Consider the following 24,845-nt stretch of genomic DNA (forward strand, 5'->3'; position numbering starts at 1 on the left):
CGTCAGGTGTCGTATCCACCTCAAAAATGGTGTTACAGACTTGCAGATTAAAGTAATGATATGGTTTATATATTTACCTAGACTTGATGGAGATACATTTGAGGCTATATCATTTGTGCTTCTTTCCACCAGCCAAAATACGTTGAATCTGTAGCCCCCTGCTGAAGGCCTGGTTGAAAAGCAGCCTCGTTTGGAATTCGGATACAAAGGGGAACCAAGCCAAGACAGCCACAGGAGTAAATATTACTAATCCCATTAGATATTCATACCCTCTTGCTAGAGCTTTAACAGAAACCCACATTCCTAATCCCTTCACTAAAGGCCTGCAAGCTTGCGATAACTGCAGAAGAGCCCAGCCTGTTGGCAAAAACGCTACGAAACTGGCAAATATATCTCCTAGTGTGAGCTCAAGGAATTTTATCATTATCACAAGTGCGGCAACTAAACCGAAGAATAGGAATAGCTTTAGTAGTCTGAACATAAGCTGGAAATCGGCACTGAATTTCTTCCTCCCCAACGACACAATCTGAACAAGGAAAACGTTTCCCGTTACGTTAGTACCGAGCTGAAAGAAAAGACGAATTACAAAGATTGATTGTCTGTTTCGTCACTGACCTTTAGGATGAGCATAGCAGCAACAATGACTAGCCAAGATAAACCATAAACCTGCAACCATGACATTAAGTTAGAAGACAATAAATGCATTAGCTTTATGCGGATGTGATGGTTAAAATGTTTATTTTAAAGCGAAGCCGAAGCCTTAAAAGTTTCTTTTTTGACTTCTTGACTTCAGCTTCTATAAGTGATTTTAAAACGATCAAAGCACAACCATATATTTTCTTTAAGAAAACATTTTTTTTGAACAAAATACAATAATGGCATAATTACAGCTTTCATATATTCAAAACTTTGATATTCAATCATGTTGGTAAAGAAATTTGTAATTCAACAAGTTGAACAACCTGGCGAAAATGGTAAATGAAGAAACGTTATCAGTCAAATGTTAAGCAATTTCAAATGCTCACCATAAAACTTTTGTTATGTTGGGTAACATTCAACTGATAAACGATCCCATATTGGTATATGAGAAAGCGGAGAGTAAGAATGATTTCCCAGAACCGTCCTGACAGACCCGTGCATTGGAGATGCTCTTGTTCCTCTTCCCACCAGGATTCCCAACTCTTGTTTGCTGGAACACCTATACCACCTCTGTTACTCATCCACTTGGTCCAATCGTCAAAATCATCCACTATCTTCTGCCATTCAAATCCAGAGGGATTGAAAAGAAAAGGAGCAAACAACCAAGAACCAACGAGAAACCACATCGAGAAGGTGAGGACTAGGTAAAATTTTGAGTTAGGAGCTGCTGAGCCATAAGCTTGATAAGATACGAGCAAAATCAACAGTTCCAGAGCTTTAGTGAAATGACTTCGCGAGTACATTCGGTAGTTCTCAGCAAACTTCTCATGTCTCACGACAAAACCACGTCCTGTGGCTCTGTACTTGGCTCCACCATGCAATATTGTTCTCCCAAAGTAATGAAGCTTTGTCCCAAGAGAAAAAGTAAAGAAAACAGATGCCAGTTGGAGCTGCATGATTATTATGTCTCCAGCCGCAGTTCTGAAACCCCTCTCAAGTCCAATTTCCATGAGCATTGGCAATGTCATCAGTATACCAAGTTGCACAATAGATTGTGATGCAATGACAGCCTTCAGAGCATCATCTCCCTTGGATCTTGCAAATCTTACTAAGGTATTCTCGAGTCCACTCAGTGAAAGATATAGCTTGCCATACAAGTATGCATACACTGTAAGGACCACAAGCTGCATGGCGTAAAGAAATACTACAGTTTACTAAAAATTATTGCCAGAAGGAATCTTAACAGAACATATTCTCAACTATCGGTATTGTATGACGATCATCAAAATGTCACACAAAATTAATTAGTAACCTAACATGTACTCACATATACTGTTCTTTCTAGCTGTATCAGAAGTCATAGAGGAAGATTTTCCCAAGGCATTTATCAATTGAACATTCAACTATCATCTGCCGTGCTAGTACAATTGTGCTGTTAGTGATGAACATTATTTAGTGTAAAAAAATTAATATTTAAGCCACCAAAAATCTTAGTAAACAATGAATCATAACAAGTTAAACGCCTTTTGGAATTGTCAGAATAAAATCCATTTGTTAACCATTATAAAAAGAGAACAAAGAAAATCAAAGTTCCAAGTTGAGCCCTTCTAGTCTCTAGAACAATTCAACAGATGTTTACTCCCAATGAGAGATTTAAAGAAATCGAGTTTGCTTTTCGTAAGTCACTTTCCCAAAAAAGTTCACGGAGTATGAGATATGAAAGAGAAAACTATTACCATGGAGCTCACATAAAACCCAGTGGTAGTATAGTAACATGACAACATACGGAAGAAATCAAAACGATGACCCAATCTGTAGAGATCACGGCTGAGTGTCTGCTCCCCATTACCACAAGCAACCTTGGCTTCAAAAAGTGAGATTTGGTTTAGGCCAACATCTCTCCCCTTGCCGACTTGGATATATTCATGATGAGTAACATTTCCACGTCTTAAAGCTGAATTAAAACCTTCAAAGAGAAAATTGTCAGAATGTACGGAAAAGCACAAGTATGATTGTGGTTTTAAAAACTCACCAGCAAATATATCCTCACTAAGATTAATGCCCTTGGAAGCCTTACTGATCCCCCCACGAGTAAGGTGAAAAATTCTGTCAAAAACATCTGGATGTCCATAATGGAATCTTACCCTACATAAAACCGATTAGAGAAAAGGATATCATGTAAAGCCAACCTCAAGAAGAATCCCAGAACAATATGATACATGGCTGTATTTGAAGTGAAGTACAAGAGCAAGAACTGATGTTTACGGAAGCAACAGGTATCTGATGTAAGTGATGTGTTGTCACAGAAGTTAACAGAAGCATTAGTGGGAAGGGGGCAATGAATTTTTTCTCACATAACAGAAGGAACTCACACTTTCCTTTATGATGAAAGTTGTTAATATCAGGATGTGCCAATAAATTAACACAGTGAATTCAAAAAACTTTCGGCAGCAGTCGTAAGATATTTAAACCACTAAGTTGCAGACGACGAATGATGTCCCCCTTTGAAATGACACAAGGTACATAATTTCTTAGCCTATCTGCAGGACCATATACAAAAATATATTTTCACATTTGCTGAACAGTGCAAAAAGATCACGTACTTCAAAGGTCTTGCAAGAACTCTCTGACCAATGGTGACAAAGCTTGTTTCTTGATTCGACATAAACCAAGCCAGAGATGAAACACTGAATCAAATGTGTGAAAGATCTTAGAGAGCAAAACCTGAAACAGAACCAAAATTGATAGGAACTTTTATTTAATATCCAACCTTCCTGTGAATATATGCTCGCGAACACCCAGGATAGTTGGCGGTCGCACTCCGTGGTCCTCATTAAATTCCTCAAGCAAGTTGCGCATCTTGAAGGCTTCTTCCAAGTAGTTGTCCTAAAAATGAAGGCAATAAATAGTTTTAGAATGGGAAGACCTGTTGGTAAATTACTCAATTTAAACTTTAAATTACCTGGTTCATATCAATGGTCTGAAGAGCTTCTCCACGAGTGAAAATGATAGCATGATTTTGATTTTCAGGCTTCCCTTCTCCTACCTTTGCCGACCCAGGCAACTTTATACGATAGATTTCCTTCAGAAGGGAATAACTTACACTGAATCAGATCTAAAGCCTAAACTAAATCAACGGGGTTAAATTTGGAGTTGAAAATAATACTCACCTGATCAAGATTCTCAACAGCTTTTACCAATACAGAATAGTAAACCTTCTGGTTTTTTCCACCTTCTCTTTCTTCAACTTCATCTATATATGCTACACGGAGAGATGGATTACTGCACAGATAGAGAACAAGCTTGCAATCAAATGAGCTCGTAATCTTAGTATAGTGAAATTTTTTAACAATGAACTTTCCTTTCTACCACTTACTTAACCATGAGATTTAAAATATCAGTTGCACGACGATCTCCACTTCGCTTCTGGTTTCCGTAGTTCTGGCATGTGGCAACATAAGTAAATTTCATGTCAGCAACAGCCTCTAATTGAGTGTACACTGATCTTTGACTCTTCTTATCTTCCTCCGATGGTTCTGTGATAGTTTTATAGCCTTCAAGTATCTCTGTTGATTTTAGGAAAGAACAGTCAGAAACTGGCCTGAAATACCAATACCATAGGACTGACTGCAATAGATAAAATTAAACTGGAGACCTTTATTATCAAAGAAAATTCAAAAAGGAAAAAAAAACAAAGAACCGAATCCTGCTGACGCTATTTGTTTCTTGAAAAGTATAAATTAGAAGTAGTCACTTTAAGTACTCAGACTCAGACAAATAATAAGAATAAATTTTTACAATTTTCAGCTTTCTATGAATTATAATTCTACAGTGTGATCCCCTTGCAAATATGATGAGAACTTCATCTTACCATCTTCTGTTGCCATGTCAAGAAATGCCTGAAGTTTCAAGGCCCTTCTATAATACATCATTCCTCTAACTGCGTAAAAATAATTATTGTCAACCTAAACTTGAAGCAAAAAAGAAGACCAGCGAGAGGGAGGGAAACTAACTTGTTCGGCAAAGAGTTTGTCCTCTCAACGAAGCCCAATGGCGTAATTGAAGAACATTTTCTTCATTTTCCCAAATTTCATATCCTTTGCAATTTATACGCTCCATGAAATTATTCCATTCATCTAAATGAAATGTTAAGATGATTAATAATTGATAATAAAAAACTGGAACACAGGATTGGAATAACATCGTCAATAGTTAATTTTGTGTCAGAGTCAGGTCTAGAAAAATTGTAAACCTGGATAAATTTTTTGAAGGTAATATATGATCGACACACCATCTTCATTATCCATATCAAGGTCACTCTTGGAATAGACAGTCTCCTCACTGTAGTATGGAGTCATAACACTGCCATGTAAATCGATATGGTTAACAACAAGCAGAAGACATTTCATTGACTCAACAGAAGATTCTTTGACGCCTAACAACCATAAAGAGACTCAAATATGTTCCTTCATCAATCTAAACAGCAAAAATATAATACCCAATATTTCTTGACAAAATATTGTCTCGCAAATATAAGTCCAAACTCCCTTTAAGATGATGACAATGATATAATGACATTGTTGAGATCAACCATGCATTGATATTCTTAACTAGTAGTCACTACTTTTTACAATGCTAAACCTTTACTTGCTCCCTGACACCGGATTAATTGTGATTTTCAAAAGAAAAGACAATCATAACAGAAAAAAATAAGGTAACTCAGAGAAGTTTGTAGCCGGTGCTCAACAACAGTAATCAACAATCATATGCATACCCACCCACCCAAAAAGGAGCAAAATGAATAGGTCATGAACAAACTATGTGTGCATGCATACACCAAGGATATTAAATTGGACCTGAATGACAACATTTTGCGAACTCGAGGCGCACGAGGCATGTTCATAAAAAGTGAATTTGAGAAAAATGCTATCCTCCGGCGTGCTTCAAGGTTTGTTGGCACATCCATTGCAGATTCTTTTACAGTTAGGAGAAGATAGAGACGTCGAATCTATTAAAGAAACACATGTGACAGTTCTCGATTTCTGTATAAGAACTAGAAGTTGGTATAACTTAATTTATGCGTACCTGTTCTTCCCATTGAGCTGTATTTGGGGGAGGGAACACAATGTTGGCAAAAAGTTGTTTTCCTGTATCCTTGCTGTTATGAACAAGTTCGGCCAATTCGCTGCATCCGACAAAGATAATAAATCTCACAAGGCGTCACGAGATAACGATACAACAAAACTCTCTATCTTTAAAAGTAGCAAGTCATGATGCCAAAATATCATAAAGTCTACCAACCGGATCTCATTCACTATCATGTCACGGGTTGCTACTTCTAACATATCTTGAAGCAACAAAACAACACTATCTTTCTTGGATGGATCACCATCTTTCTGCAAAATATGCCATAAGATAGGAATTTAAAAACTTACTCGTGACAAGTGTGATTTTTGCTACTATATCATGAACTTCTTACCAATATATTGACAAGTTCCACGAATTTTTTACAAAGATCTGGTAAAGGTTTCATTCTAAAATTTGCAAGGAATGTGCTCTTTGAAATGTTACTTTCGACTTCTTTTATGATAACTCCGATTATCCTGTTACAAAGACATAGAAGTTAAAACTCTGAAGCCAACAACGATCTAAAATCAAACAATACATTGAACACCTAATTTGTCAGGTAATCCCAGTAGTAAAAAAGCTATGCTAAATAGGAAAACAAACCATGTATACAAAACAAAGATTATAAGTTGGATACCTCGGTACATATTTTAGCAACAATAACATCATGTATGGAATAAGGGGAAGGAAAGACTCTTTGAAAGAATTTAAATAGAAAGGGATTGAACATAAATCCTCAAGAAGAGCGATAAAACCATATATTATTAACCATTCGGAAGATTCTCATTTAACCCACGCATGGGATTGATAGGAAACAAAGGCAAATAAGACATGCTGAAAACTGGCATCCAGCATTCTCCTAGTGACAAACAATTCACGTGCATAACATGAATATTTGAGAGGACAAAATAATACGAATTGAGCCTATAAGATCCATGAATAAAACTAAATACAACCTTTTCTCAGTTTCTCCAACGATCAAGGCATTAAGAATGAGTTTAAATGACTCATAGCACTCTATGACAGCACATTTCATATACTCATCGGCACAAATACGCTTCCAAAGGTCAGCATCCTTTGACCGAAATTGAGCTGCCATATCTAATGCAATTGGAATCTGCAAATGCATGGAGTAAAAGGACAGCTCAGAAAATTATAGAACTCAATTGTGAGGTACCTTGCTAGCAAGTAAAAAAGGGGGCCACTGAATCAATTTCAGGCTTGGATCTGAGGAATAAGGAACTAGCAGCAGATCCATCTCCCTGGAAGTAAATAAAAACATGTTCAGATCGTTCTGTTATAACAGAAAAGTTGAACTAGCGAAATAGAAATATGATAGGACGAAATAATCAACTTATCTATGAGATTTACCTGTCACTTATGAGATCTTCTTCGCGGAAGCTACATATGATTTCATTCCACAGCTGAGCAAATTTAGCAGCTTCACATCTTCTACTTGCAGTAACCTACATAAATCAGGAAATGCATCAGTCAAAGATTGGGGATGAAACTCACCACTTGGGCTATAACAAATTTAATCTATTGCTAAATGGTGAAAAAACCTCAGTAAAGCGCTTAGAGAGGGAAAACCCTCTTTTCCTAGTTTTATCAGAAGGCACCAAGTAAGTGTTGAATGCACCGGGTAAGGACTGGAAACGTGACCTGAGCATGCTGAGAGTTCGAATCTGTGGAGACAATGTGGTAATTTATTGACCCGAAATAGTGAGTGTGTGTGAATAAATACTAAAATTATCAACATCGTTAAATTAAATCAACGTCGTCTCCAGGGAGTGTTTCCATTACCAAATAATTGATACACCCGCAACAATCAAAAAGAAAAAGAAAAGAGCTTGACTTTGATAAGTGTTCAAGAACTCTCAAGTCATCAAGATATATGTATAAATTAGTTACCGAATGATCTTGTACGACAACACAAAATAATGAATAACAAAAGAATTTTATAATTTTGACGATATAATTAACCATGGCTTGTGCCTCCCAATTGTCAAATAATAAAATTGTTTTTTTCCAGAAGTTTATTCCTCAGCCTGTTTTGCAGCTGAAAAACATTGCGTCAATATGAGCTCATGATATTTCACTTTGGGTATGGTGATAAAAGAGAATCAATTACAAAAGTTGAAAAAAGTTTATTGGATACGATTATAAAGACAGAGAAATGCCCAAATAAAAATGGAGATCTGAAACAACCATGAACTAAGCGAGTTCACTATTGGAAATTACCTCTCCAAGTCGATCAAAGGCACCAATGAAACCTCCATACAAGGTGGAGTATATAGCATACCATATTTGGAGGTCCATGAAGTAAACCTTCATGAAAGTAACGACAATCATGCAACATTTTGATACAAAAAGTATAAAATCGAATGAAGATAATAGAAGAAAAAATTTGATAAAAAACAATAATGGGAAATATTACAAGAAATCAGAAAACCATACCATGATGACAGGTACCCATAGGGCAACAATAGCTCCATAGTTGTGCTTGGCTGTATTTTAGGACATATTGTCACATGTTCAAACAAAAAAATGGCAAAGAATTTATGGAAACACACACATACCATTTGGGAAAAACTCGTGCCAAGCATATTCAACTCGGTGAATGTCCATTATATCTTTGGTGGGCTTCACCAAAGGTTTAATCTGGAACAAATGACAAAATGAATATATGGAAAAACCACCACAACATCTACTAGTTTATAAATCAGTGAAAGAGGATATGAAAGTACCATTAGAAAATAGCTAAAGGCAAACTTTGAACACAAAAGCAGCACCCAAAATAAAGTGTATCTGTTATTGTGGTGATAATATAGAGAAAGTTCAGTAAATATTAATGATGGAATAGAATGAAGAATAGAAAATTTGGTTTCAACATACTTGATGAGGGTAAGTTGACTTTCATGCATTCCCCTCCCGACATAGATTCTAGGCTGCAAAATGATAGCAAGCTCTTTATATAAATTATACGGTCAAAGTTCACGCAAGGGAGAATTCATATTATCAAGGACAGTTAGGTTCACGATAGAAAGATGGTTCTTCGTCAAAAAAAGAAAGAACGAAAGACGGTTGTCTCAAGCAACAGTTCGAATATCTGTCTTAATCAATCTCGCTTCCTCTAACTATCAGCTCTCTTTCCTACTGTTTTATAAGAATAGTTCCGCAAACTCCTTATATACATTAAACATTACCCGATTGCAAGACCAGCAATGGTAACTCATATGAAATTCTGAAAACTTCAATGCTAGGCTTGATGATTATTGAAAATAAATCTGATCAAAGTTGTTTCTCACTTGAGTATTTAATCACAATAATATCAATACAAAATATTGTGCCAGCATTTAATAAATTTGAAGAAGGAACTAAAAGGACAAGGAAAGTAAACGTAGGAAACTCGGTAGAGAGTCTGAAGAAGTTTTATAATCAAGATGCAGCAAGCACGTAAAAATATGAACTCTACACACATGCATGCGCAACCTCCTTCTTTCAGTTACTAGAATCACGGATTTAATGAGATCCGATGTTCTTCCCTCATATTTACAAGGAGAAAAGTACAGATGCTAACATTCAAGTTAACTGACGATGTGCTTATTGGAAATGGGAAGGCTTTTTGAGGATAAGTTTCTCATGCAAAAATCCGAGCTAAGCTTATAATAGATAGAATGGAGCTCACTTTAATCATGAGTTACTTGTTATCTGACGTTTCTTGTCATTTCTTTCAGTATCTTCTTATTGACATATCAAAAAATTTTGATAACTAAATAAATTAAATGTACTATTTTCCATCCAATGAATACCAAGTGTAGAAACTAATACGTGGTGTACTCACTTGATTGTCAAATATCAAATATTAGTTTCCTATACAAGACGATTAGCAGATAGGGAAAAATCAAGCTATTTTGAGTTTTGACAAAGAACACTTTTAACGGTAGTCATGGACAAAAAACTATGCTAGCTCAAAAGTAGAGGAGGAGGCAAAATATATACCTGTGACCACCATAGAAGAAACCTAACAATAAGCCAATCAGAGTTCTCGATCCAGCGACGCAACATTGGGAAAATAAAGAACATCGCTGCCAATAAATTTGGTAGCAGGTATACAGCCACCACCATGATGTATAAAGGAGGCACACCCTTAATTTTATCAAGGAACGAGAGGACATCCTTGATTTTTCCAAACGAAAATGAATTGTTTTGGTGCATATAGCACACTGGAAGGATTATGGACCACGCAAGACTGACAATTATCTTCAGAACATTCCTTGAGACATCAGTAAACTTCCATCTAAGATACCCCGGGAAGTTCAGAATGAAATCCAACATACCTAAAAACAATTTTATCAACTTTTTAATCAAATAATAAATAAATTTCTAGACCCTAATTTCAATGAGTTTGTTGATAACGTGAATGCAAAAATAATTTATTATTTAAAGTTTAATTTGGATATCACTATCTCCGCTAGAAAATATGAAATACAAACTCTGAAGGAAGCGAAGAAAGGCCGCGGTGATGAAAATACTGGACATTTTATATACGACATTTTTCTGGAAGATATCAAACACCGAGAGATCACTCCATGCAATGATTATCATGATCTGCATTTTAACCATTTCGAACTTTAGCGAAAACACCCAAAGTAGTGAAGAAAGCCATGATACATCAATTTTATCTTTTTTTATGAGATACCTGCAGACCAAGAATGAGAAATGTCCAGAGACGATCAAAACTTCGAAAAATATGCCAAAATGACCGGGTTTCAGCAAAGAAAGATTTTCCCAATTTTCCTGGCTTTTTCTGAGGAGCACGTTTTCCCTGAGATTCAAATAATGTAATGCTAAGAAATCAAGAAGGAATAAATTCATTCCAATGAGGTAAACAACCCAAATAAGCTTGATTTTACCTGCGGCATCTCTCGTATTGATTTGAAAAATTCACCATCATCACGCATAGGCCAACCCAAAGAAAAGCAATCGGACGACCTATAAAAGTTTACCATATCATACAAAGAGAAAGAAAAGAAATTGATTTGTATCATAAAATATTAATATTTCTTTCACTTTGTACCAGAAATACTCGTTCAGATCATCATAATTGCACCAAGCTGAGTGGGGGGCTTTCCCATTTTTTTCTTTCTTGGATTCCTATTAGACAATTAACACCATTACCTTCAAAGCAAAAACAATAAGCTATATTTATAATTTGGCTGTGCAATATGGTACCTTTTCAATCACTCGATAAATGGGGGTTATAACTTTTCGTAAAAAAGATTCGTCATCCCCACCATAAGAGGGCTTGATGTTTTCTCCAGTGACAATGCTAACATTTCCAGCCAAGAGTCCATGCAGTTCATATGCCATCTGAACACGAATTCATAAATTAAAACTGCACTGCTATAAAATCAAGTATATTTAACTCCTTCATTCAAAGGACGTGATATTCCTCTGATAAACATCTATTTAATTCTATGACACTGATTCATAGACATTAAAAAGGAAAACAAACCACTCACATTATGAAAAATGTAGCATAGACACTCTGGCATGAATCGTAAGTTAGCTGCTTCACCCCAGATAAGAAGATAAAGGCCCATGTAAAGTATCTTCCTCTGTTGCACTTCCTGCTGCCCTTGAGGGAGCCTACGAATATTAAGGTGAAAATATTAATTATCAACCATCAGGCCAATTCTTAATTTTATCGGTTAAATTGATTGTATACCACAAAATCCCATCATCTCACCTTAAACTGTGTTTTCTCCCCAAATATTTACACCATGTCTTGTAGTTCTTGAAGAGCTTGTTGAGGAGAGCATCAACGGCTCGATTGTCAAGCTAAGGAAAAAATCGATACGGGTTACATATGCAGCCTAAATTTGATTACATTCGTCCACAAAATAAATATGGAAGTTACAACCCAATATTACATCCAGCTCATACACATTGAAACCAAATAAGGCTAGCAATAGGAATGAACTTCAATGGAGTTGATTTACAGCAGTAAACACGTGATATTTAGTTTTTCTACGACAACAGAGGTCCAGAGTGAACCAAATAGTTATTGAGATGCATCTTATAACATATGTGCCTGGTACATAAGACAAATACCCCAGATTCCAATGTATCCAAGAATAAATCAAAGGGAAGACATACTATGTTTTGTGGTTCGGCCTTGGGGATTAGCCTTATATGAATATTAGCGAGCAACAAAATCAAATGCTCCCTTTGGTTCCTGACATTGTCCCTCTGTAGATAGAATCCAGTGTTTGAAAATTGTTATGTAAAAGTATGAATTGACTATCTCATTCTTTGACATAGCAATCAACAAAACATGCCTGAAACCCAAACATGGCTCGCAGCCAATCAAGGAGGTCCAACTCCCCATTTTTTTGCTTTTGCTGCTCAAATGAGGATGACCAAGTTAAGCCATTGGTATTCCGTAAGGCAGCCACAGAAGCTTTAACCTGCCAGCATTAAAGAGTGAAATGTCTTAATAAATTTTGACTCGCTACATATGTTAAAAAATGTGTCTTTAAATACACATGTCAGCACTCAGACTGTAAGAACAAATCACCTCTTCCAGCTGCATTATGGATTGTGAAGCACCAGCAGAATCCAGGGGGAGAATGTTATATGGAGCATAAATTTCCTTCTTTGCCTGGACATCATTAGCTGCAGCCATAATCTGTTCAATTTGCGGTCAAATGAATAAATCGTCAAGAAGTTGTTGCTAAAATCAAATACATGTTAATTATCAACTTAAAAAACCAACCTCAGGAGCAACTTCCTCGACTTTTTCTGTCTTATTAACTGCACAAAGGACTTCAAATAGCACCCCTGCTGTCTGGTAAGCTTTTCCAAGCTGAGCTCTGCCAATCCAAAAGGCAAATGAAAAATCAGAGAGCCTGTACTACATAGATGTTCAAACATAACTCTCCACAGAAAAATGTGATACCTGTCAGCTTGCTCCCCCTTGTTAAGTGCCACAACATAGTGCTCATAGAATTGTTTGTAAAAGCTCTCAATTTCCCGAGCATCGGTCTTCTTGACCCGAGATGCAAGAGTTGATGCATTGTCCTGAATAACATGAACAAGGCAAATAGCATGTTCTATTAATTTCTGTTATAAATAGCATTAGCATATGGACAACTCGACGGTTTTCTCACCCACGTCTTGCAGGAAATGCCAACAAAAGTAAGGATCATAAAAAAATATTCATAATTCATTAATCGAGTTTCATATGGTGGTTTGATCAAACTTCTCTACACACATTCATCATACATTCAAATCCAAGAAAACCAATTACAGTACCGACTATTGATTCTCTATTCAGGGAAGATGGTTCTTTCCTCGCTAAAAGACACAAACATTCCATTCTTTTCAGCACAACCAGAGATGTCCTGGATTTCTTTGTGTAATCATAGAACACAGCCGAACTTATAACAAATGAAACTCGTTATATATCTTTTAATTAGGGGTTCCAGTTTTTTGTACACAATGTGGCAATATGGCTATGGAGATGGCATTTCCAATATCAGCTAGATAAAGTAAATAAATTTAAGTAACATCTCTTGATTTATAAATCTAATAAAATCATTTCATGCCAATCATAAACATATTTAATAATAGTTGTTGAATTTAAATTTATACACACACACATACACGTGCTTCGGAATTAATATTAATTAAATTTTCTGACAGTGGATCACCTAAAAGTTTTTTATGATGGAGAATTACATTTTAAGAAATTAAATTTTGTTCGAAGTTGAGAACAATCAATCAAGATGAAAATGTAGTGGTAGACAATTAGTGTCAAGGGTACTCTTACCCTTTCTAGCCTTTGATGGAGACTGGTTTTAAATTGTCGCACACCACGTCCACTAGAATTTGGGTCCAACCTGTGTGCCTTCTCGAACGCATAAAACCGACCTGGAAATTTATCAAAACAATTATAAAGAGTTTCAATGATATTTTTTTTGGGTTAAAATAAAAGTTCATAAATTTTTTTTGAATTAAATAAGTTCACAAAAAAGTTTTAGTTTTAAATTTAATAACACACATACACACTATTGTTACTTTACAAAATGTGGAACTTAGTAATAAATTTAATAGCACACATACACACTATTGTTACTTTACAAAATGTGGAACTTAGTAATTAATAGTAGAATGTAAAAATTTGTGTGAGACGGTCTCACGAGTCGTATTTTATGAGATATATATCTTATTTGGGTCATCCATGAAAAAGTATTATCTTTTATTCTAGGAAATATTATTTTTTATTGTGAATATCGGTAGAGTTGACCCGTCTCATAGATAAAGATTCGTGAGACTGTCTCACAAAAGACCTACTCATAGTAGAAAGTGTTATAGAAAAATAAATACATGAGAAATAAATTAAGGCCAGAGGGGCTCATTTTGCTAAACACATCTTCAAAATTTTGCAATGTTTAGAATGTTCTCAATTTAAAATTAAATTGTTAAAATAGTTAGATAAAATATGACACCCGAGAAATAACTTTAAATTTTTTTGAACAACCTATTTATAGAGACACTTGTAAGTTTCTATTCTAATAATATTATTATTATTTGTAAACAGTATCAATTAAGTCAAAATATATTTTAAGTAATTGTGTTATTTTTTTTGTCTCTCAATCAACCGGTCGCGGAACTCGGAAGTCACGAGTTAATCAAGTGATAGCTAATTAATACAAAAGAATTATCCTTTTTCAAATGACGTCATATGAAATTTAATTCTTTTTTCAGAAATAAATGTTGACTGATTGACTGTACGACCAAATTTATAACTGAAGAAATCTATTGATGTTCGTCTATGATAATAATTTTTTTTAAAAAAGAATTTACTTTAATTTTTTATAATATTTTTTTAAAAAAAATTGCATTCATTTTTTTAAAAAAATTATAATTCAAAATTATAATTCTGTAAAATGTTTTATTTGATGATCAGAATTTTAATCGAATGCAGATTATGATGAATAGGAAGGTAAAAAGCCAAAAAGCGCAAGAAACGAATGGGAACGTACAAAGGTAAGCAACACGGGGACGTTCGTTCTGGATTTCAGTGGCGACGCGGAGGATGGGGGCAATGGACGACTGTAGCGAGGAGGGAACCACCTCATTGTCAAACACCTCCATGGAGAACGTCGTGGTCGCAGCGCTGCGCGACGGCCGCCGAGTCAGCGCAGACTGATCATGATTCCCCGCCGCTGACGCCATCTTTTCCGCCTGCTCAGCTTAGCCGAGCCGCAACACTGCCTCGATTAGCTAGAAACCCTCCCTTTCCTCCACTCTCTATCTCTTCCACTCCTTCGTCTGATCCATCACCACGCACACCAATCAATCAATCAACAACAACAACAACATCGACATCATTAATCAAACCAATCCAACCAAATGTCAAAATAAAAAGGGTGAAAAATGCATGCATGAGGAATATTTAAGATCGGACGATACTTACATCGATCAAATGGAATTGGAGTTGAAATCGGAGAAAAATAGGAACTAAGCTACGCTCATGAACCTGGAATTCGAAGCATTTTCAGTAGTAAAAGGAAGAAATAAGGGAGGGAACATGTATTGCGCCATTTTTGAAGTTGGTTGGCTCTAATGGTGGCGTGAATTGACGGTTCGAAGAAGCTCAAAAATATGAATGGCAATCCGTTATTTATTGCTTCCCTCTCCATTTAGTCTATATATTTTCATTTTGACTATTTTTATTTTGTTTTAAACGATGTGAGATGATCTCACGAATCTTTATCTGTAAGACTTGTCAACCCTACCGATATTCACAATAAAAAGTAATACTCTTAGAATAAAAAATAATATTTTTTCATGAATGACCCAAATAAGAGATCCGTCTCACAAGATACGACCCGTGACGTCTCACACAGGTTTTTATCATATTTCTTTTCACCACACTGATTATAATAATATAACATAAATAAGGATTTTATTCTTTATATTGAATTTAGAGAACATTACTATTTTGTTCTAGTGTGTCATTCAATTTGTGATTTTTGACAATTTAAATCAATTCTCCACGAGATAGTCAATAATAACATTGCATACATCAATGTCATATCGACTTTATATCAACATTACATAGAGGTTATGCTAGAAAAAAACTAAAATTATGAAAAAACAAACATGACAAACCAAAACAAAATAGATGATCAAAATCACGAAAAAACAAATATATATAATAAAACACGACTTTTTCTCAAATTAATGGGGTAGAAGAACACATGCTCGTATACACTACTATTATATCATCTTCGAATATGATATTTAGATCGATATATACAATATCAAATTCATAAATCAATATGAAGGTGATTTTTTAACCGACTTATATATCTTTGACTTATACATATACGAAGTTATGCAAAAATCTATAGCTAAAACTATTGTGTTTGAAGAATTGAATTGATTGATTCCATTAAACTAAAAATTGTGTGATTTAGTTTTTTTTAAAAAAAATTGTGGACTTTATAGTATGATCTTTTTACAATTTTTTGTTATTTTTTTAAAATTTTCAAATCCTTTTGTCTATTACATGTGAACGGATATGGTGCTGAAATTAAATTAAATCCTCTACAACGTTTCTTGCATTTAATTTTATTAAGTTTGAGACAATTAGAGTAACTAACTTTGGTGTCATGATCTGTTTTAATAATTATATATATTAATAAAAAGTTAAAATTTTAATGGAATTTATATGTAGTTCAGCGGATAGAGTCATTGTTTCTTGAGGTTTATGTTATATGTTCAATTATAGGTTCAATTCTCACTTATGTCATTTTTTTATTCTTTTTTTTCAATTTATTTTTTAATTTATATATCAAAATTACAGTGTAGTCTGTCGCTATTTTTTGTAATTATATTTTGATCCTCATTTAAATATAAATCAAATGAATTATAAAAAATATTAAAAAAGCACGTAACATGTGCGTCGTTGCACTGATATATATATAATTTAAAATGATAATAAAAAACTGTCAATTGTTTTCACTTACTCTTGCAAACTGTGATGCGGTTTTTCTTTTCATTAAATTGCATCGACTTCCATTTTCACTTTTTGTTTTATTTTTTTATCCTTATTCTTTTTTGCTTGATTTTTAAATATTGAAATACGCGCAAAAAATTCAATTACATAATTTTGATTTTTTTTTTCAATTTATGGGTAAAATTTTGTATCCACGGGAATAAATAGGGGGAAAAAGAAAAGGAAAGAAAAATCACAATCGATATCGGGCCGAGCCAACATCTTACTTAGTCAATGGGCTTCGGCTGTCCATTTATACACCGGGCCTCGTGAAAAAACCCACCCGGGTAGAAGAAATTAGAATGACGTCAATACCCCTTCCACTTTTACAAATTGCAATCTGACACTAGGGTTTTTATTTTATTCGTTTCCGTATGAGTCGCGTTCACCTCCCATATCTTCTTTCTTCGTCGATTTGCCTCCACAGCTGAGAGCTCAATTACCGCGGGCAGAGGTAATTTTCTTGGAATTACGACTAGATGCATCAGTTTTCGTTTGAAATCCTGATTGATGATAGCATTCGTGTGAAGGGATGTTTAATTATGAAAATTTCAGCTTACTAGGTTTTGAACTTCATTGTCTTGGTCTACTTGTTTTTTGTTGATTTTTTTGGATATAAATCAGGTTATTTGTATTGTTAAGCCAAATTACAATTGATGGATTTCGTGTACTTTTCAGAAACATTGTTTTATTGTAATTTGCGGGAGCGTGCCTGATTGGTTTCTTGAGGATTTTTTTTCAGCGGACTGTAATTCTTGGTGTGCTATGACTGTGGTATGTGCTTATGCTCGTGCCAAGGTTTACAATTACAGAAAGTGTCATGAGTTTTTCTGTCGCAGCACACTGTGAAATTTGGGGCTGAGGGCTTTCTTTTGCTGTTGTAATTGTTTCTAGTAGGGTGTTAATATGACCAGTTTTATGTTAGCCAGTATTCAATATGGGTCACTCTTTAGTAGCTGCCTGCTAGTGCTGTAGGAAAGTTGCCTTCTTATGGGTGTATACCAGTTAAGATATTTCGAAGTATCTGTTTTCCTTAAGTAATTCTCATATCGGGAGGAAGCATCTCTGAAAGTCTTTGTAGCACTTCATAATTATTGGAGTTGCCATTCAACATTTAGTCCGGTTTCTTTTCAGATGAATGTGGATAAGTTAAAGAAGATGGCTGGTTCAGTCCGCACTGGTGGGAAGGGCACCGTGAGAAGGTATATCTCTTTTGTTGTATTTTAGACTGATGTTTTTAATGATGAGACAACTAAGTGTTGGTAAAAGAAGAGTTATTCTCATTGAACAGAACCACCTTATGTTGTATTACAGGGTGCGGACTTTAGAGTTTAGAATATTTTCTTCTGAGAGCAGAATGTAAGGAAAATTTTTAGTTTTAAGGTGTAATAAATGTTTATCTTCCATTGCAGAAAGAAGAAGGCAGTTCACAAAACAACCACAACAGATGATAAAAGACTTCAAAGCACCTTGAAGAGAATAGGAGTTAATGCAATACCTGCAATTGAGGAAGTCAATATCTTCAAGGAGGATGTAGTGATTCAGTTCACCAATCCTAAAGGTGTGAATCGCTTTACTGAATTTTCAATATAGTCCACTGTACATTTATCTCTCACTTCCCTTCTTTCTTTCTTAATATTGTTTCTTTGTTACTCAGTTCAAGCATCTATTGCTGCCAACACTTGGGTTGTTAGTGGTTCTCCTCAGACCAAGAGTATGTTTTCCTTTATGTTCTTCAAAAATTTGAAGTGGCTGTTTAGTTCCTTCCTTTTGACAGTGATTTTGTATATTTTTTTTGATGAATTTTTAAATTTTTCTTTCTAATATCTAAAGATTTTATCTGAATATTCCCTACTCCTACATGGATGTTGGCTGTTCCGTACCGATATTAGATTGTGTTTTTGGCGAGAACATGGGACTGCTTGATTGAATGGTGTTGCTTTTGTTTTAATTTTCGATGGTGCTGCTTTTGTTCAGAATTGCAAGACATTCTTCCACAGATAATCCACCAATTGGGTATGTGTTGCCTGTGGTATTTTGTTGTCCAATGTAATGTAAATGTCTCAGTCTCAGAAAATTGTTTACCTGAAAAACTTTCAGGTCCCGATAACTTGGAGAACTTGAAGAAATTGGCAGAGCAGTTTCAGAAGCAAGTTCCTGTAGCTGGCACAGGTGCAGCTGCTACCAGAACAATAGAGGACAACGACGATGACGTGCCTGACCTTGTTCCAGGTGAAACATTTGAGGCCGCGGCAGAGGAGAGCCATGCTTCTTAAGGAGGATTTTCTCCCAGATTTTGTGCCATTTGCCTGTATGTTCGACGTTTTCATATTCGTGTCATTTCCATAATGGGATGTTGGTATTTAAATGCTTCAGTTACTAACTCTTGCTTCGCTGATGTTTTATCTGCTATACGTGAATTATAAGCGATTATGGCAACTCACTGAAGCTTAGTGTGATTTTATTGATGTCCTTTACAAGTTGATAGCCTTCTACAGTCGCTGGGTTTTTCTTATTATTAATTTTTTTTAAATGAATTTCAAAACTAATTTGGCTTGTGGAGGTTTTGCAAGAGTACTGCAAAACGTCACTAGCAGTAGCGGACACTAGGAGCTGGCAGTGTCCGCTGCCAGCTCCTAGTGACTGCGGACACTGCACTTTGTTAGTGTTGTAGTTGCTCTCTCCGTTGTGCAGTGTCCGCTGCCAGCTCCTAGTGGCTGCGGGCACTGCACTTTGTTAGTGTTGTAGCTCTCTCGGTCTCCCTGCATTCAAAGTCGCGATTCGCGCAACTCTCCCAATTCCCTTGCATTCAAAGCCGTGATTCCGGCAAAGATTGCTTCGTTTTCAGCGTAATTTTCGCGTCGAATAAGCAGAATTCATGCCTTAAAGTTGTGTGAACTTTTTAAATCTATAAAACTGTGTGAATACGAAGTATTTTTTTCTCACAATTTCTAAATCTAACTTTCCTCACATTTGTTTTTTTCTTGCCCTTCTTCGGTCCAAAATTTTTCTATCAATTTTTTAAAATTTTTATCTATATCCGATTGGTCGAATATAGTATTTCTTATATTATATCAAAACGAGTATTACGATGTATTAGTGCTTGTTCAAGTTGTGCATTAAATGTTAGGAATCAATCTAATATAGTTCACTATCAAGTTGTTAACAAAATATTCACTCATTGAGAGATAATCTTGACATGTAATTCAAGTTATTCTCGTTGATGGCGAAACTTATGATTTATAATGCAATGTCCGAATATGCATATGTTGCATTTATATGTGAGAACAAATCCAATTAATCATCATGTTGGTTTTGATGAACTCGAATCATACTTTCCACACATCTCCGATTCAGGGTTCAATATATATATTTGGCTCATGAAAGTGGATCGTGAAATCAATATATCGTCGACTTGTTAGGATCAAATCGTGCTGCATGTTGGCTGAATACGACACTAGGTTGGGATCTATATGTTGGTGGAGCAAGTTGGAAACTAGAAAGACATAATTCGGCACCAAACAATGTTGGCTTAGATATGTAGGTTCGTTGTCCGAATCTGACTATTAATGATGATGTTTTCTAGAGTGATACTGAACCGGAGATGTCACATAGCGATTGTGAAGAAGAAAAAGAATTTGAGTGTCCACGAATATGTGAACACACATGAAAATCTCAGTGAGACGATTATTTCATTTTTTCAGTTTTTTTTAAAAAATATGTTTTGATGATTTTTGTTTTTTTTAAAGTTTTTTAAAAAATATGTTTTGATAGTTTTTTTTTTTTTTTTTTTTACAAAGAATGAAGATTTTTTAAAAAATGTGTATACATGTAATTTTATACTCTCAATATTTTTTTAAAAAATATCAAATTTTAGTTGTTGAAATACAAAAATATTGTATTTGAATATTTAAAAAGTAAATCCATATTTTAATATGGTATAAATTTCATAATACATAAATCTTAATTATGAAATTTTAGTAAAATATATAATTTAAATAATACAATGATACAAAACGATATATTATAGTATGATATAAATTACAAGAGTGTAAATATCAATCCTCTTTTTTAAATATTAAATTTTAGTTGTTGATATGCAAAAATATTGTATCTGAGTTTTTAAAAAGTAAAAAGGATACAAATGAGTTCCAGTTTCAAATGCACGAACACTTCTTTTTCCATTTTAATTCGATGTTTTTTAAAAGAAAAAGCTACGTTATCTCAATACATTTCCAGAATGTCTTCTAATTTGTAATCTTATATCGACTATTAGTTCAAATTTTACAAAATATTACATTACATATTTAGTTATGAATATATTGTTATTATATACTAATTTGACACTACTTAGATCTTTGTTCAACTTATTGTATGAAGAATTTTACTAATTTTATTTTTGAAAAAATATTTATCTCTAACTTGAAAATTACAATATGTTACACTTTTCAATTAAATTTTTAAAGATGCATTTGGAGCAATTATTTTTGTGAAAAATGATGGAAACATCTCCAAATAATAAAATTTTAAGTTTATTATAAATTTATTTTGATTTGAAAGAAAATTTTAATAAAAGATATGTAAAAGTTCAGTGATGTAAAATAATAAATAGTTGTAATAAATCTTAAATATCTTTTAAAAATATATCGAATTTTAAAAAAAGTAATTATATTTTGGTTTTTTGTCACCTATGACGGCAGCCATTGAGTCCATTGTCGGAGGAGCCGAGGCGGGGCTCGCGTGGCCTGCTACGGACGACCATTTGGGCCAACGGAACGAAGAAAATTTCGTCACTATGTGCGCAGTGTTTTGAAGTTGGAACTTTTTTGCCGGCCATTTCTTTGGTCCATCAATTGCTTCTTACTTCTATACCTTTCTCCGTCTCCGCCACTCATATTGGCTTGATTTGCCCCCAGCCTCCGGATATGTAAGCTTTCTTTCAAAGTCGCAGTTTAGGTGGAACGTTCAGTGCTTGATAATTTTTTGTGTTTTTGTTAACGTCCGGTTGTTCGTAGCTTTTGAAGCGCAATGATGCCTGCCTAATTTGATTCAATGCCATTTTCCAATTCATGTCAAGTTGGTCTGATTAGCTATCGCATGCTGCATTCAGATGATATTGTTATTGTCGTTATCATTATTATTTTGCGATGCGTTTGACACTCTGAATGTGTTAGCAGTTTTGTTTTTTCTTCTACGTTTTGGATTGGAATTAACTTTAACCTGTGCATTTCTGATTCATCGAATTAGTAGAATTTTGGCGAAATTAAATGTTTCTTAGTTGTCAAAGGATGAGGGAGAAGTAAATCCGTTCAAAGTGTGAGAAACTTTCGATTGCCTCCCAAAACTCGGTATTATTATCTACATTTGGATATATTTTTCTTTCTATGTAATATACGCTGCCGAGTTCAAGTGAAATTTTTGAAGAGTCTTGACAAAATATTTAATATGAAAATCATATTTGATTCAATTGGATAACTAATTGGCCGCCAAGAAACTGCTCTTACGTGCCAAACACACTCTGTTTACTAGTTGTTAGAAAAACATGAATATTTCTAGGGTGCTAAAATGCCAATGAATACTTTAATAGTTATATGAATGCACCATGTGTTCTCTTACAATTTCAATTAAAGGGAAGCATATTTTTGGACAGATTTTGGAGTAACCGGTGATGTGCGATTCCATTGTCCACGTGAATAGAGTATGTAAATTTTGTTGCTAAATATGATTTGTTAGGTTAATGTTAAGTTCTTTCATTCTACTTTGTGATAGTGTTTGCTTATTATTATGCTGTCACTGGAGCAGGTATCACTCTCCTTCAAACTGTAAGGTATTAGTAGGTTCACGGATTTTCAATAAGCAGATTAATTGTTTATCTGTTCAGTAAGAATGTCTTGATTTTCTGCCCACAAGTTTGCATTCCTGTATCTATAGGAGCTTCTAAATTGCAAAACTAAATTCAATCTTATTTGTGCTAAAAATTGGAATCATATTAAAAAAATTAGTTTCTCTAACCATCTATGCACCAAAGATATTATAATTGAGTCCGCTAGAAGCTTCATATAGTGATCTTAAAATCTTACAGTCCAAAAGCAGTTAAAATTTTCCCTTCACAATGTTAAGAGAATTAAAAAGCAACAAAAGCAAATGCATAATTTGACAGTTGTTAGATATAAGCAAGGTGGACATTATTTGACTTATTTCAATCCGCACTTTATTGTACATTTATCTGTGCAGAGGAGTGCGAAAGGACTTGGAAAATTTCATGGTTCGGCTAAATGCATTTACATTGTGTGCCCGTATTTGGTGAATGTAAGTAAGGATGTCAGTCGGACTGGAACGACTAAATCGGTTTCAGATTTAATGACTATTTTCCAGCTCTGCATGGAAGTCTGATAAGCTGGAAAGCCACTCTCCAGCCCATTGTTGCATTATCCACTACAGAAGTTGAGTATATTGCCATAACTGAAGTCACAAAAGAAGCTTTATGGTTGAAAGGATTGATTGGTGAATTACTAAGTGATCAGGTGGAGGTTGCTTTGTTCAGTGACAGCCAAAGTGCTTTGCACTTGACTAGAAATCCTATGCATCATGAACGTTCAAAGCATATTGTTGTGAGATCACATTTCATCAGAAACTTAGTTGAAGAAGGAAAGATTAAGATGAAGAAAGTCTCTACATATGAGAATCCAGCTGACATATTAACAAAAACCGGTGCCTAGTGCCAAGTTCCAACATTGTTTGAGATTGATCAATGTTGGAAGTATACCAACTATCTGTTGAAACGGGAGAACTGATCAAGGATCTTTTAGGCTAAACCAAGGTGGAGATTTGTGGTGTGGTTTAGGCTTTACCATCAGTAAGGCCCATTGGGCCAGCTTGTTCTGTTTGGGAGGCTTATCACTTGGTTGTTGGATTAAATGTAAATGGGCCCTGATTATCGTGTAGCCCATTCTGTTGAAGAAAGGTGATCGTCTTCTTAACTAAAAGCATCAAGGTGGTTGCTGGTTTTTTCAGTTAGAACACAACTGAAGCTGTGAGAGTGGAGCGATCTTTTTGTGTGGAATAATCTTTCTTCTCGTTATTAATTTCTTCGTGTAATCCTAACAAAAGGTATAAGGAGTAGCATGAGTATAATCACTGTAAACTTTTGTTCCCAGCCGTGTTTGTGAATTGATTCTTGATCGAGTGGATGTAGGACTGATTTATAGTCCGAACCACTATAATTCTTCCGTGCATATTTTCTTTATTGCTTGATTGATTGCTGGAACAATCGGCTTCCAGGTTGATCAAATACAACAGTACCTACCCAACAGGGCTGGTAAAAACAACTACCAGATATCAAAATTGGTCCTCCGTGTAATCAAAATTGGTCCTCCGTGTTAAGATCTTATCAATGTATTTAAAAATCAAATCATCCTTATATATATATATTTATTGGGAAAAACACAGATATCTTATTTGGGTCATCCATGCAAAAAGATTATTTTTATCCTAAAAGTATTACTTTTTATTGTGAATATCGGTAGGGTTGACCCATCTCACAGATAAAGATTCGTGAACTACTCATATTTATTTTATCTCAAATATATTCTTCTGTATTGTATTACACATTGGTTTGGTTTCTATAATAATAATACTATTAATTAGTAATATGATAGATACAACAAGAACAAAGGTAATACTAATAATAATAACTTTGGAATAAATTTTAAATTTAGTAATTATAATATTTTTATTACGTTTTAGTATAAGATTTGGTGGGAGGCAAAATAGCCGAAAATGAGGAAGTTATAGGAGCTCTATAAATTTGACTGAGCCACCAAAAGTGCGGTCACTTTATTCAAGAATCCCGGCACCATTATTCCTAATTAAAAGAGCCATCCTATCTTCACTTTACAGCTTTCTAATTTCCAAAATTCTTGCTTCTTTTTTTAAATAAAAAAACAAATTTATTTTTTCCTCGGTTTTTTTTGCTAACAGAGATATATGTTATCGGGACGTAACC

General features: G+C 34.7%; 2 protein-coding genes and 1 long non-coding RNA gene across 6 annotated transcripts; 2 read left to right on the forward strand and 1 right to left on the reverse strand.

Moving 5' to 3' along the window:
- Positions 1-55: 55 nt before the first annotated feature.
- Positions 56-15,414, reverse strand: LOC142539717 (callose synthase 5-like). Of its 2 annotated transcripts, XM_075645360.1 has the most exons (42): positions 15,254-15,414; positions 14,820-15,108; positions 13,604-13,704; positions 12,731-12,852; positions 12,548-12,644; positions 12,350-12,460; positions 12,111-12,239; positions 11,929-12,021; positions 11,519-11,610; positions 11,292-11,418; positions 11,002-11,139; positions 10,847-10,923; positions 10,683-10,761; positions 10,469-10,594; positions 10,263-10,377; positions 9,769-10,106; positions 8,662-8,714; positions 8,514-8,574; positions 8,346-8,427; positions 8,224-8,273; positions 8,008-8,094; positions 7,329-7,451; positions 7,138-7,232; positions 6,944-7,028; positions 6,723-6,883; positions 6,119-6,242; positions 5,941-6,035; positions 5,725-5,824; positions 5,496-5,647; positions 4,892-5,001; positions 4,653-4,775; positions 4,511-4,579; positions 4,016-4,205; positions 3,810-3,921; positions 3,602-3,721; positions 3,410-3,525; positions 3,243-3,326; positions 2,672-2,784; positions 2,376-2,605; positions 1,026-1,823; positions 616-666; positions 56-526 (listed from the first exon to the last, which is right to left on the reverse strand). In XM_075645360.1, the coding sequence occupies exons 2-42, from the start codon at positions 15,010-15,012 to the stop codon at positions 110-112; spliced, it is 5,739 nt and encodes a 1,912-aa protein (XP_075501475.1). In that variant the 5' UTR covers positions 15,013-15,108; positions 15,254-15,414; the 3' UTR covers positions 56-109. The 2 variants fall into 2 exon arrangements, with proteins under 2 accessions (XP_075501475.1, XP_075501476.1); XM_075645361.1 differs by lacking the exons at positions 13,604-13,704; positions 14,820-15,108; positions 15,254-15,414 and adding an exon at positions 13,087-13,237.
- Positions 15,415-17,137: 1,723 nt separating this feature from the next.
- Positions 17,138-19,337, forward strand: LOC142539718 (nascent polypeptide-associated complex subunit beta-like). The gene is made up of 6 exons (XM_075645363.1): positions 17,138-17,294; positions 17,975-18,042; positions 18,253-18,401; positions 18,498-18,554; positions 18,818-18,856; positions 18,941-19,337. Exons 2-6 carry the CDS (start codon positions 17,975-17,977, stop codon positions 19,114-19,116), a joined length of 489 nt encoding a protein of 162 aa, XP_075501478.1. The 5' UTR covers positions 17,138-17,294; the 3' UTR covers positions 19,117-19,337.
- Positions 19,338-21,496: 2,159 nt separating this feature from the next.
- Positions 21,497-24,063, forward strand: LOC142539719 (uncharacterized). 3 transcript variants are annotated; one of them, XR_012818963.1, is made up of 3 exons: positions 21,505-21,767; positions 22,119-22,188; positions 22,491-24,063. It is a non-coding gene; the product is annotated as an uncharacterized LOC142539719 (long non-coding RNA). The 3 variants fall into 3 exon arrangements; XR_012818961.1 differs by having other exon boundaries at positions 21,497-22,188; XR_012818962.1 differs by lacking the exon at positions 22,119-22,188 and having other exon boundaries at positions 21,497-21,767.
- Positions 24,064-24,845: the final 782 nt, after the last annotated feature.

This window comes from Primulina tabacum, chromosome 3 (genome assembly GCF_025594145.1).
Source record: "Primulina tabacum isolate GXHZ01 chromosome 3, ASM2559414v2, whole genome shotgun sequence".
Classification (NCBI taxonomy): domain Eukaryota; kingdom Viridiplantae; phylum Streptophyta; class Magnoliopsida; order Lamiales; family Gesneriaceae; genus Primulina; species Primulina tabacum.